The sequence below is a fragment of the Anabrus simplex genome, chromosome 1 (assembly GCF_040414725.1).
Source record: "Anabrus simplex isolate iqAnaSimp1 chromosome 1, ASM4041472v1, whole genome shotgun sequence".
Lineage (NCBI taxonomy): Eukaryota > Metazoa > Arthropoda > Insecta > Orthoptera > Tettigoniidae > Anabrus > Anabrus simplex.
Window position 1 is genome coordinate 53,998,379 of NC_090265.1, and position 14,987 is coordinate 54,013,365.

General features: G+C 36.5%; 1 protein-coding gene across 1 annotated transcript in view; it reads left to right on the forward strand.

Annotated features, from left to right (window-relative positions):
- LOC136884051 (carbonic anhydrase 2) overlaps nt 1-14,987 on the forward strand; it is a 309,717-nt gene that overhangs the window by 268,379 nt on the left and 26,351 nt on the right. The window contains exon 5 of the mRNA XM_068230032.1: nt 13,397-13,502. Within this exon, the coding sequence (XP_068086133.1) occupies nt 13,397-13,502 (106 nt within the window). The remainder of the gene's footprint in view (nt 1-13,396; nt 13,503-14,987) is intronic.

A 14,987-nucleotide genomic window follows, 5' to 3' on the forward strand; every position in this document is an offset into this window, starting at 1 on the left:
AGCCCCCCCATCTAGCGGCGAGGATAGGAAATGCGCCGGCTGCCGAAGCCTGTCGCACTCCTCTGGGGCAATGATAAATGACTGACAGATGAAATGAAATGTTAATGGAGAGTATTGCTGGAATGAAAGATTATGGGGAAAACCGGAGTACCCAGAAGAAAAAAACCTGTCCCGCCTCCGCTTTGTCCAGCTCAAATCTCACATGGAGTGACCAGGATTTGAACCACGGAACCCAGCGGTAAGATACTGGAGTGCTGCCACCTGAGCCACGGAGGCTTAGGTGAAACAATATTGAATGAAATTTAATGCCAAAAAGACTGAGATAGTGATCACAACTGGAAAGAAAGAGAGACCTAGGAGAGGGATAATGCCTGAGGGGGAACAGCTTAGGACAGTACAGAGTTTCAAGTACTTACGGAAGTATCATAGAGGAAAGTGGAAGTGAGTGTGGAAAACAAGCAAGAGCATTCCGGAAAAGTGTCAGACGCCTGGTTTGGAGCAAGGATGTCCCACAGAGAAGCAAAAGAGTGATATACAGGACGTATTATGTACCTATTCTGACGTATGCAGCAGAAACTTGGGTAATGAGGCAGAGAGCTGTGACTGGGATACAGGCAAGTGAAATGAAATTTCTGAGAAGCAGGACAGGAGTGACGGGAATAGATAAGATGAGAAATGAGAGGTTTAGAGATATAGTAAATGTAGAGCCACTACAGAACAGGACAGAGGCATCTAGACTGAGTTGTTATGGTCACATGAAGAGAATTACAGAGAAAAGGATACCCAAGAGGATGCACAAAATGGAGACAACAGGAAAACGACCAAGAGACTGGTGGATAAAAGGAGTGGAAGATGAGAGAACTGGGCAAGTGAAGAGGGAGAAGTAGTGGGAAGACAAGAGGAGATGGAGAGGCTTATGTTCCAAGCAGACCTGGCTAACAGCTGGAAACTGCATGGGATGATGATGGTGATGATGATAATCTATATTTTAGGGAAAAGTACACTTTTTGCAAATTTTCCTTATAGTTTTTGGGCAGTGTAAAGATTGTATCATGTTTGATTGCTCATCTATTATGGTTTCTGAGAAGAGTGTACCTAAAAATTAAGAAATGTTGTTTTCGGAACTTTAATATTAGCAGTGCTGCCACATTTAAAAACAGCCACTTAGAATACACTTTTGTTAAGGTACACACACATATTATATATTCTTGGATTCAGCAAAGCTTATTCTATTCAAAAGAAGTGAAAAATGAATGAGGGAGCATGGACAGAGGGCATACTGTACAACGGATCAACAGAGTTTTTTTAAACAATCTACTTCATGTCGTACCGACACAGATAGGTCTTATGGCAACGATGAGATAGGAAAGGGCTAGGAGTACGAAGGAAGCAGCCATGGCCTTAATTAAGGTACAGCCCTAGTATTTGCCTGGAGTGAAAATGGGAAACCACAGAAAACCATATTTACGGCTGCCGACAGTCAGGTTTGAATTCACTATCTCCCGAATTCAAGCTCAGAGCTGCGCGCCCCTGACTGTACAGCCAACTCGCTCAGTTAAAATTCAACAGAGTTTTGTGATGCTACACAAGTTGAACTGAAGTTCCAGTAAGTCAGGCCATAACAAATGGGCAGCCATCGTACTTGGCCCATGGCAGCTCCAGGCTATCAGGGCTGACGATGAGCCTGCAAAAGAGAGAGATAGCGAGTGAGTGGGAAAGAGATGGACAGAAGTAAGGTGTAAAGACAGCACATTTTATGAGATGTAGAATGTGTTCAAGAATTACAAAAATCAGCCTTTTTAACGATACAACGAAATTAAAACTGACATGAACCTTTTTTCTGCATTCAGGACGATTTTTGACATTTCTTTTATTTCACCAATTTAGTGATATCAGGGAAGATTGATTGAGCAATGAATGCATAATTCTGCTTCCAATGTAACATTGGACAAACATGACCTACTTTTACTCTTATTCAGGTTCACGACTGAAAAAATGTGTTGGCAAAGGTTTGTACAGCTAAACATTGTAACTAATTTGTACGCTAATGCGTGGATGTATGGAATCTCTCTTTGTTCTAAGTTTTTATAAAATTCAAGGAGGTTGCCTGGAATATTGAAATACCTGTCTTTCAAAACTGTGTCACACTGAAACCTTATTGCTAGAGGCACATGTTTTCTTTTTTTTTTGTTTTTCAAAGCATGAAATTGCAAATTTTTTTTTGCAAAATTGTGCACATTTGGCTCAAACCTCCATCACTGCTTGTCTCTCCATCACTCTTCTCCTTTTTTGTTTACGTACATCTTCTGGTTTTTCTCCCTCTTCTCTATGCACTCCGACACTGAATCTGTCCATCTCTTTCGGGGTCTTCCTCGTGGTCTTTCCTGTTAACTTTTCTGAAAAAACATTTTTTGGCACCCTCTCTTCTCCCATTTTCATCATGTGCCCATACCATTCTAGATTTGTTGTTTCTATCCTGTCTTGAAGTTTCAAGATTCCTGTCCTCTTCCTTCTCTCTTCATTTCTAATTCCATCCTTTCTGGTCTTCCCCTCGATACCTCTTATACAGTGTTTAGGGATCTCTATAGTTGGTAGTTCATGTATAGTAGGTAAAGACATTAATGTGATTGCCATTTTCCTTTCCCTGATATCAGAATACGGGCATTTTATAGAAGCTGCAGTGAAGGCTTTGTGGATCCCAGTCAGTAATACTAATAAGTTAGTGAGAGGTCATCTTCAATGTATTGTAATATAATGTCTGACAGGAAAACAGCTCTGGCCCCCAGTAACATGGAACTCATAGTATAGAGAGGATGATTACCTAGTTGTATTTCCTCTTAAAACAAAAATCAACACCACCACCATCTTTCTCCTTTTTAGACAGATGTTTAAATTATATGTGTGGGCTGGGCCCTACCTGTTAAAGTGGCAGGATAATATTTTTCCAAGCATACATGCTTTGATATAATATGTAATGTGTGTTTTCAGCAGAAGAATAATGCTCATGTTCTTTGTACATACGTAAAAAATAAAATACAATGTTTTACTGCAAATATGCTATCAATTAACTTTTGGTCTAACTTTTATTGCTGAAAATTTTGAATAACATTTAGCAAAATTATTGATGAAACAAAATAAAAATAGCAAAAAATATACCAAAATAACTCTTTTAATCATGACAAAATTAAGCAAAACTTTTCAACACAAACAGGTGCCTATACTTACCACTTCTACAAAATTTCACTAAAGCCTGCTCAAAATTTACAGAAAAGGGTGTCGTAAAAATTATTCAGGTGACATTTCTTCAATACTTCTAATCCCTTGTCAAAATGCTTAAGGATTCCACAGTAACTATCAGTGCTACAATTAGACAATCACATTGTTTTAAAGCTGGGAATTCTTCAAAATATTTCTCCTGAATTTGCTTTTCAATCAATGAAGGTTCCATCTTAAAAGGACAAAGTCTGTCCCACATAGCATCATTTTTGCCTTGCAAAGAAACATTTCTATCACTCCTGTTGACAAAACAGGTAACCCGGACCCAGCGTGAACATTTTTACATCACCATAGCCACAGAGACAGAGGCAGAGAGTAGTGAGGGGTCAATCCTGGGCAGATACGGGGCAGCATCAGGGTTCCCTAGCCCTGGTCTGCGGTAAGTGATTGATGCAAGTTCCTTTAACCTTGCAGTATGGATAAGGATGAGACCAACAGGCACAAAAGGAGAAGCTCATCAAGATGTTTATTTACAGAGACAGCTCAAGAAGAATAGTCTCTCAAGAAATTGGTGAAAGGTCAAGATATTTGATATGTGGTACTGTCATTGCCTAAAAGAAATATAAGATGGAGCAGCACTATGAAAAAAAAAAAAAATCTGAAATGCATAGTTATCAAGGGATAGGACAGTGCAAAGTTGGTTTAGAACCTGAAAAAATAGTTAAGACAGGTAAATCAGCTAAATTTAAGTAGATCAAACACAACAGATCGGGAAAGGGTAGCACTGACGCGGATTCGGAATTATTTGATAGGATAGTCAGCTATGTGGGAAACGACATGGAAAGAAATGTGATTGTAGCGGGAGATCTGAATTTGCCAGATGTCACTTGGGAAGGAAATGCGAACGACAGGAAGCATGACCAACAAATGGCAAATAAGTTAATATGGGAAGGACAGCTGATTGAAAAAGTGATGGAACCAACCAGAGGGAAAAATATCCTGGATGTTGTGCTGATAAAACCAGATGAGCTCTATAGGGAAACTGAAGTAATAGATGGTATTAGTGATCATGAAGCTGTTTTTGTCGTAGTTCAAAATAAATGTGATAGAAAGGAAGGTCTTAAAAGTAGGACTGTTAGGCAGTACCATATGGCTGATAAAGCAGGCATGAGGCAGTTTCTAAAAAGTAACTATGATCGGTGGAAAATGGTGAATAAAAATGTAAACAGACTATGGGATGGATTTAAAGAAATTGTTGAGGAATGCGAAAACAGGTTTGTACCTTTAAGGGTGGTAAGGAATGGTAAAGATCCACCTTATTATAATAGAGAAATAAAGAGACTAAGAAGGAGGTGCAGATTGGAAAGAAATAGAGTTAGAAATGGCTGTGGAAGTAAGGAGAAATTGAAGGAACATTAAAAATAACAATGATGGTTTGAAAATACAATGTGATGAGATACAATAGTGGAAGTATTAACAAAATTAACATTAGAAGGCTGCTAAAATAAGTACAATGGATAAAACAACAGATTGTTATATAACAAGTCGTAAGATTGCATAAAAGTAAAGTTGATAGTCTGGCGGTTATAATTAGACGATGACGAAAAATCTTATATAATCAAAGTAAAGAAGAGAGAATAAAAGTCAAAGTTAGTCGAGAGATCCGAAGTTAATCATGATCTTGAAGATAAAAGACGAAAGTCAGATGCATATGGTGAAGTTGTAGAACACTTTTTTGTTGAGGATATGAAGTTGGTGAATAGAAGTTGAAGAACAGTTTCAAATAGGATCACTATGGACCATCTCAAAATTTGAAGTGATGTTCAAATGTTGTAAATTGTGAGTTTGTAGATAATCTAGTTGAAGAAGCATATAGAAGTGAAATCATTTGACGGTGACAAAGATAGCTTGTAATATTATGAGTTAGAGGTATTTGCAACAGTAGACTTCTTGCTACGTGTGTTATAAATGAAATGAAATGAATTATAAAATCTTGAAGAGATTTGAAGTGAAATAACATTAAAAATAACAATGATGGTTTGAAAATACAATGTGATGAGATGCAATAGTGGAAGTATTAACAAAATTAACATTAGAAGGCTGCTAAAATAAGTACAATGGATAAAACAACAGATTGTTATATAACAAGTCGTAAGATTGCATAAAAGTAAAGTTGATAGTCTGGCGGTTATAATTAGACAATGACGAAAAATCTTATATAATCAAAGTAAAGAAGAGAGAATAAAAGTCAAAGTTAGTCGAGAGATCCGAAGTTAATCATGATCTTGAAGATAAAAGACGAAAGTCAGATGCATATGGTGAAGTTGTAGAACACTTTTTTGTTGAGGATATGAAGTTGGTGAATAGAAGTTGAAGAACAGTTTCAAATAGGATCACTATGGACCATCTCAAAATTGACATAGTGCTGATAAAATCAGATGAGCCTTATCAGTGGCGGCTAGTGCAGAAAATCAGTTGTGTGCTGTAAATTGAAATATTTAGAAACATATGTGGTTTTCTAAAGGCTCTCCACTGAGTTTTCATATTGAACAAACACGCAAACAACCTAATTAAAACAAACTAATTAAACACACAATAACACCTTCAATCACAAAACATTCACAAACTCAGAAACACTTGGTGTGAGCGCGCAAAAACAGAACTTCGCAACGTTTTAAAAATCATTGAAATAAAATCAGCAACGTCATAATGCAAATAGTGAAATTTATGTCCGCCTCCATAGTGTAACGGTTAGTATTATTAGCTGCCGTCCTCGGGGGCCCGGGTTCCATTACCGGTACTGCCAGAAATTTAAGAATGGCAGGAGGGCTGGTATGTGGTCAAAATGGTACATGCAGCTCACCTCCATTGGGGGTGTGCCTCAAAAGAGCTGCACCACCTCAGGATGAGGACACGAGTTTACTTAGTGAAATTTACAAACTAGACATTTTGTAATTAAAGGACATCACAATATCATGCCCTTATTTTGACAACATAAAAAGTACATTTTTTATAGTTCATCGATTTACAAATGTGGCTATGGAATAGGCAAGTTGGGAGTATTAAAAGACCTGCAGCTGATGGCTTTCTCTACAGCATTTTGTTTCCCGTATGCTTTGAGCGATCCACTCTTAAGTACTACCTCAGAGTCACCTGCCACGTTCTCATTTCGATCAAAATTCTCGTGTGACCAGTGCTGCCTTCTATGTGGTGGAACGAAGACTTGCTGTGAAGTGATGTCTTGGCTGTTGTTTCCACAGCCTATTGAAGAAGTTAGGCACACATGCGCAAAAGGCGAGTTCCTGCTATCTGGCAAAAGGCTTAGAAATTCTCGCTGAGCCACGCTGAGCTGTGATCTGCACAGCCAGCCCGGCGTGGAGCGCACGACTAGTTATGTGGTTGTGAGGAGAGTTGAATGATTTGTTATTCTTTGGCTGGCGTCTTTTTCATTACACTGTACTTGATTGTAGATAATATTATTAAAGTAATTTATTTTTCAAATAGACAATGTGCTGCAACACTTCAGCACATAAGGTACGACCGCCCCTGAGCCTTATAGAGAAACTGAAATGACAAGTGACCACAAAGCCGTGTTTGTCATAGTTTTTAAAATATGTGATAGAAAGTAAGGTTGTAAAAGTAGGACTTTTAGGCAATACCATAAGGTTGATAAGAAAGGCATAGGGGAGTTTTTAAAAAAGCAATTATGATCAATTGAAAATGGTAAATAAAAATATAAACAGCATATGGGATGGGTTTAAAGCAACTGTTGAGGTGTGTGAAAACAGGATGTACTGTCAAACTTGGTAAGGAACCATAAAGACCCACTATATTATAACAGAGAAATGAAGAGATCAAGAAGGTGCAGGTTAGAAAGAATTGTGGAAGTAAACAGAGTTGGAAGGTACTTGCTAGGAAATAGAATTTAGCAAAAAGAATGTCAGTTAAGAATAACATGATAAACAAAGACAAAGTCACCTCCGTACAGGCCATGAAGGCCCTTGGAGGAGTGGAAGGTAAAGGCTTCCACCATTGTTAACCGCGGCACGTGATGGGGTAGAGTGGTTAGCTCTACACCCGGCCGCCTTTGTCCCCAGGAATTAACCTGGTACTCATTTTTGGTGTAGGCTGAGTGAACCTCAGGACCATATGCACCTCCGGAAGTGGAAATCTTGTTTCTTAAATTTTGCGACTTCCTGACAGGGATTCGAACCCACGTCCTTCCTGGGCAAACCGAGCACGCCTTTACCGCCTCGGCCAGGCAGCCCCTAAGAATAACATGATAGCAAAAATAATTTCCTCCTTAAAAGTACTGGAGAGCCTAGAAAATGCCTAATGGTCCTAGACTCGTAGAAGGGAAAATCCTGACATTCTCTTCCCCATGGTATAGAGAGGCAATATATGCGGGAGTGGTAAGCAGCTAACGGATGCAGGGACTGAGTATCTGCCGATAAGGAGATCTCCTTTTACCAAGAGCCAGCAGGGTGGATGAGTGGGTAGAAGGAAGGACATGGGACGAGAAACTGTCCCAAAAGATGGATGTGCTACAGGTTGGCCAACGGACACGAGGATGCAGAAAGCATTGACGAACTACTGCGTTAAAGATCTCCTCCTGATATTCTATAGTAACATTTCCAGAGATTCAAGGCCCCCTTTCAGTGGGGGTGTGTGTGTGTGTGGGGGCAGGGAGGGGCAGTTCTGGGCAAGGATGTGTTTGAGAAGATTTCATTCAGTGATAGTATTTAGATAAGTACATGGAATATACAAACACTGGCACAAGCTGAAATAATTTACAATACGATCCCAAATATGGAAGGAATGGGGATTAAGATCATGGATGTGAGTGAAATGCAATGGTTATTGTAACGCAGATAAACACTGAATGTACTATTTGGGAACATCCGATGGATAATTTCCCTTTGGTGTGGGCCTTAGAGTATCTAAATCAGTTGCAGTGTGGGTCACTAAAACATGTTAGTTCAAATACAAGCAAGGCCTGCACAAGTGAATATCATCCAGGTGTATGCTCCAATGGCAGACGAGAATGATGCTGAATTAGCACAACTTATTCCCAGATTAGTAAAGTCTTGAAAAAATTATCAAAATGTTATTTCACAATTATAATGGGGGATTTCAGTGCCAGTGTTGGTAAAGGTTCTAAAGGTGACTTCATAGACTCATATGGTCTTGGTGAAAGAACTGAAAGAGGAGAAGAGCTTAGTACATTTGTTGGAGAACATGGGTTTGCGATAACAAAAACATTATTTACCCTCTCACAAAGATGTTTGTACTATACCTGGAAGTCTGCTGGAGATTCATCTGAACAGAAACCAGTTTGACTATATCCTGGTAAACCAAAGATACAAAAAAACAGCTGTAACAGCTGTAATTCAGTGAAACATACACTGACACTGATATTTACTTAGACCATAATCTTTATGAAGAAAACTATTAAAAAGTTGTTATGAAGTGTAATTTACAAAAACTTAAACAGTTCTCCACAAAAGATCAAGTTGTAATGCAACTAAATAATGTACTAAACACTGTACCTAATAATTTGTGCATTGAAGAGAAAACTGAAAAATTAAGATGCATGGTGGAATCGATTAAGAATGAACACCTGTAATCAGATTTCACCAAAATGGAAGACCTGGATGACTGATTCCTCAAAATAATGGAAATGAGGATGATTACAAAAACTAACACTGATGAATATAAAACATTCAGATCAAGAATAAAATAAGATTTTTTTAAAAATTCATTATGCCCAACTAAGGAGCACATGTGAACTTATTTAGCACAATGTTTCTTCTTGTCTTCCCAAAATCTCTTCATCCTTTTGCTGTGCTTCTTTTTGCGTTCTTCCATCCATCCTGTATCTTGTCTTTTAAGTTGATCAACAAATTTGTGTTGTTTATGACATTTCTGAATTTTTTCTGTCTTGCAAGATTTCTTCATTTATACCAATTTCCTGAAGATCATTGTTTATTTCTGAAATCCAGCTGTTGTGATTTTTTAAAGACACTGCAAGATTTATTATTTTCTTTGTTAGCCTATTGTTATCCGTCCTGATCAGGTGACCATAGAATTTTAATCTTCTTCTTCTAATGGTGTCTTTGACTTTTTCTGTTACTTGATAGATTTCCTGTGATTTCCTTTTCATCAAAATACCATTTTTGCATTTAGGTCGTAGAATTTTCCTGAGAAATTTCCCTCTCTTGTTTTTTGATGTTTTTTATTTGTGATCAGCCACCAATTATCAGAGTTTCTGATGCATAAAGGGCTTGTGGTCTATTATTATTATTATTATTATTATTATTATTATTATTATTATTATTATTATTATTATTATTATTATTATTATTATTATTATTATTATTATTATTATTATTATTATTATTATTATTATTATTATTATTATTATTATTATTATTATTATTATTATTATTATTATTATTATTATTATTATTATTATTATTATTATTATTATTATTATTATTATTATTATTATTATTATTATTATTATTATTATTATTATTATTATTATTATTATTATTATTATTATTATTATTATTATTATTATTATTATTATTATTATTATTATTATTATTATTATTATTATTATTATTATTATTATTATTATTATTATTATTATTATTATTATTATTATTATTATTATTATTATTATTATTATTATTATTATTATTATTATTATTATTATTATTATTATTATTATTATTATTATTATTATTATTATTATTATTATTATTATTATTATTATTATTATTATTATTATTGTTATTGTTATATGTGGGATTATGTGGGATCGGAACTGATCCGGATGATCGAAAATCCGGATAATCCGGAAAAACTAAGAAACAAATACAGTGCATGTTATATAATATATTAACATAAGTTGTAGAGTAATACCTTTTTTCAATTGTACAAAAGAATTTACAACTCTGTTTTATGCACTAAAATAATGTATGAGTTTTTTCCATTTTACATTTGTATAGCGTTTCCACGCAGCATGATCTCAAAGACGTTTTACTAACATCAGTTCTGTTGGAGTGGTTTCAGTCTGGAATTCTAAATAGGCCAGTCTGTCCAGCTGCATTGTTGCATCTCCATGAGTCATTGTTTCTTCTGATGGAGCACCGGTTTCATTTTTGAACGAATTCACCATCAGTCTCGTCATTACCTGCCGAGGAACAAAAGGCAATAATTTATTCATCTGTCATTATGCCGTAGCCTGAATTAGTCATTTTTCAACCAGTCATTTACATCGTTCACATCTACGTCCGAACATTCAGGAATGCGTGCAAATATGTCAAGGAACTGAGAAGAGTCCACGGTTTTCCATTCTCAATTCCAGGCGAATGTCGGGACGGTACTTCCAATTCCTGTCCTTGACTATCCTTGGCAGAAAAGACATTCAAGAAGAATCGACCCTATAAAAGAAATACTGTAGAAGTAGAAATATATTTTTATTATTTTCGATCGGGATAAACCGGAGACCCGGATTAATGAGGGACGGATAAATGAGGTTCTTGTGTACAAGGATACAACTTAGGAGTACAGGGTACAGAATCTATTATGGATCAAAGATACTCCAATGGAGTTAAAGAAATTTTGGGCAAGTTGTGTTACTTACCTATTGTGACACATACAGCTGAGATGTGGAGAGATGGAGTTAGTTATTTACTGGTGTCTACCACTACAGTGAGTAATGACAATCAGAGCATGACCAGTGCTTGTGATTATTAAAAAAAGGTGTTGCTCATAGGGTCAGTCATGCTGCAATAGCATTTTCTGGCCCAGAGAAGACAGCAATGGCACAACTAAGCAAGCTGGCCATGCGGTTAGGGGCGTGCAGCTGTGAGCTTACATCCGGGAGATAATGGGTCCAAACCCCACTGTTGGCAGCCCTTTTCTATCCCAGCATCACCATAAGACCTATCTGTGCTGGTGCAACATTAAGCAAATTGTAAAAAAAAAAAAGCAATGGCAAACTACCTCTCTCCTCATCTTGCCTAGTATGCCTCATTTTTGCACTGCCATCGGTTGTTGCAGTTTCTCCATAACCACATAGCCTTTGGTGGTGCTATTTGAAGATCCAACCAGCCTCTGGGCTGATGGCATAACAGACATCTACAATATACAAACGCAGTAAAATGATGTTTTGCATGGTTGATTTAAGTGACTTGATTTTTTCAGCAAGAAAAGGAAGTCTCAAATGAAATGGAACTGTTTTTATTTTAAATCATTGTCCTTAACCTTTAGAATGCCAGACAATGATATGTCGTTGTTTGGACAGATGTTCGATAAATGAGATGTTCAATAAATTTCCAATTTCTTTGCAATCATTTAAGAAAAGGCTAGGAAAACAACAGATAGGGAATCTGCCACCTGGGTGACTGCCCTAAATGCAGATCAGTATTTATTTATTTATTTATTTATTTATTTATTTATTTATTTATTTATTTATTTATTTATTTATTTATTTATTTGGTTTGGTTTGGTTTGGTTTGGTTTGGTTTGGTTTGGTTTGGTTTGGTTTGGTTTGGTTTGGTTTGGTTTGGTTTGGTTTGGTTTGGTTCGGTTCGATTCGATTCATTGATTGATTGATTGATTGATTGATTGATTGATTGATTGATTGATTGATTGATTGATTGATTGACAGCACACCTCACTATCTGAATTTAGCACGATTATGAATAGCAGGTGGCAATATCTTGCGTTTTGTTTCCATAGAGTAAAAACATAGTTCCTAATGTTATCAATAAGCGGCTCATTTGGTAATTTATTTACAGACATTGGATTGTCCGGCTCCATGGCTAAATGGTTAGCGTGCTGGCCTTTAGTCACAGGGGTCCCGGGTTTGATTCCCGGCAGGGTTGGGAATTTTAACGATCATTAGTTAATTTCGCTGGCACGGGGGGCTGGGTGTATTTGTCGTCTTCATCGTCATTTCATCCTCTCATGACATGCAGGTCGCCTATGGGTGTCAAATCGAAAGACCTGCACTTGGTGAGCTGAACATGTTCTCCGTCACTCCCGGCACTAAAAGCCATACGCCATTTCATTACACACTGGATTTTTTAATTTTATGTGTTTCTTTGGTCATGTGATAATTGGCAGTTATGTAACGGTAATTACCTACTGAACTACCGAACAGATACTTTTAAAATTTTCTGTATTTATTCATCTGGATGGCTGCATTGCAGAGGGATTACTACATTTTATCTGTAATCTTAATTTTGAGTGATTTTTATTGCTATTTTTTAAAACTGATTTTTGTCTTCAAAGTGTTAACATTTAATATTTAACAATATTGTAATCATTGTCACCAGTAAGTACATACCATCCTCAACATTTCCTGCAAGTTTTAAAGTCAAAATATTCAAATTTGTAAATGATGTGGAACTTTAAACAGGGATTTGCAAAATGCTATTAATCAGCCTGGCACTCTTGACACATTCTCAGCATGAGAGCATGACAGTAGAGGGTTAAATTTACTACAGATTTTCATAAGAAAACAGTGTAATGTATATAACAATGCCAAGTCTTCTCTAATGAAATTTTGTAATTATTATGCCACAACAAACATCATTTTAAATTCTCCCAAATATAACCTGCTCTCTTTGCAATGTATGGTTACTAAAAAAAGAAAAAAGAACGAGAGCATGGTATTGTATAAATTCCTCTCATGTACACTTTTCTTAGAAACAATTGAACCTATAGGCATAATATTTGTCATGTGTACCTGCAGGGTTTGTATCTGCATGGGAGATGAATTATATTTTGATAATAATTAAAACCAAATATGATAAAATATTAAATGCAAGGAACACAAAATACCATGCGCTCATTCTTCTTTTGAATGGCTGTACTTAATAACTTTAGAAAGTAACGGGAATACAGAATGATGATATAAATTCATGACACTACTACTAGTTACTGGTAGTAAAAGGAAAAGTTTTGCATGACTGATTTAAGAGACTTGATTTTTTTTAGCAAGCTAAAGTAAGTCTTAAATGAAAACTTAATTGTGCTGTGTAACAATGAGACTCAGGTTTACAATCATACATCATTCTAGAAATAATTTTTCATTATGTGATAGAAAACGGTACCCTGAATTGGAGAAGGCAAAAACTGACTCAACTCTCGTATGTTACAGTTTTCCCCTGGAACTGCACATGGTATTCTACAAAGATCAATATGGTAACTTCGACGAAGCACTAAAACATTCTGATGGACTTACTGTCATAGGCCTCTTCTACGAAGTGAGTATTTCCTTAATTTTAAAAATCAACTATCATTTCACCTCCCAAAGAACAAGCCCCTTTCAAGAGCCACACAATGTTCGAGTCTGAACACATTCCATCAGATTTATACCTCTCCACTCCTACTACTCAGCTGGTTTGATCAGAGAATGAGCCTGCTAGAACAAACCGAGAGAGACTTATAAATGAACGAGTCTGAACATACTCAAATTACTGGTGCACAACCAAAGTGGATGATATATGAACAGTGAGCAATATGTGACAACCTAAACTTGAAACTCAATTACAGGCTTGGTATACCAATCCACTCAGTTATTCAGTCACTCAGTGGGTGACCACATTGGTAGTTTCACCCTGTTTCCGCTTCCCGTGTGTGCATTATTGAGTCTTTTATTCAGTTATGGTGCATAGAATTAGGCCGTACAATAAAGACAAGCCGAGGACCAATGTATGTGGCAACAGTATACCAATGAGTTAGGCACGTGAACTTCTGAGTTTATGTTAAATCAATAAAAGTAAATTTCCACCTGTTTGATACTATACATTTGCTTTACACAAACAAACGACATGTGATCAATTCACATTAATAAATGTCTTTGTATTGAATAGGAGGACCCCTTATAATTTCAAATATTGCTTTAAGCAAATTAATTATTTGAAGAACATGTATCATTCTGTAGGAACATCTTCAGCTCCATAACATTGCTTAGGAGAAATTACAGAGAATTTTCTTCTCAAAAAACCATCATATAACAGTACCTTTGTTATGCTTAAAACAAAACAGAAGCTTTGTGATATGGACCGCAGCATTTCAGCATGGACGTAAAATAAATAGCGGAGTTCAACGGTCCAGAAGACCTCTTAGTGTCCAGACTGGTGTGTCTTGAGCAGTAATTACCCAGTGCATGGATGTGGGCAGAAGATGGATACTACTTGAGTTACAAGACGAGACAATGTCATCCTTCCCCATACCAATATCAGGCTGCATGCAGCAGGGTCTGTATGGAGGCAGCTTTAACATTGAGGGTAGGAAGTACTGGAACACTTGCCAAACTCACTGGACCTGTCTCCGTGTGATTTTGACTTCATCCCCAAAGTAATACGGTAATAATAATAATTTTGTGTGGCTATTTCTATTACAAGTTGTCCATTTCATGACCGTATCGATGTTTAATCAAGAAGTAAGTATAAATAACCACCTAATCGATACTTATTAATGCCTCAGGCAAAATTGAATAAAATTAAAACTTACAGGACATGTTTCGACTACTTAGTGGTCCTCTTCAGCTGTATAAATAAAGAACTGAAAAGAAAAACATTATGACAATAACCACAAATAAAAGTTCTTTGGAGACTCCTTTGATAAAAATGGAGGTCATCAGAATAGGACATCCTGCCTCTCGTTCTTGTTTGGAAAAGATGTTTATTCTGCGCTGTTTGGAGGGTCAGTCTTTGAGCGTGACCTGCTGAAGTAACGATGTGATA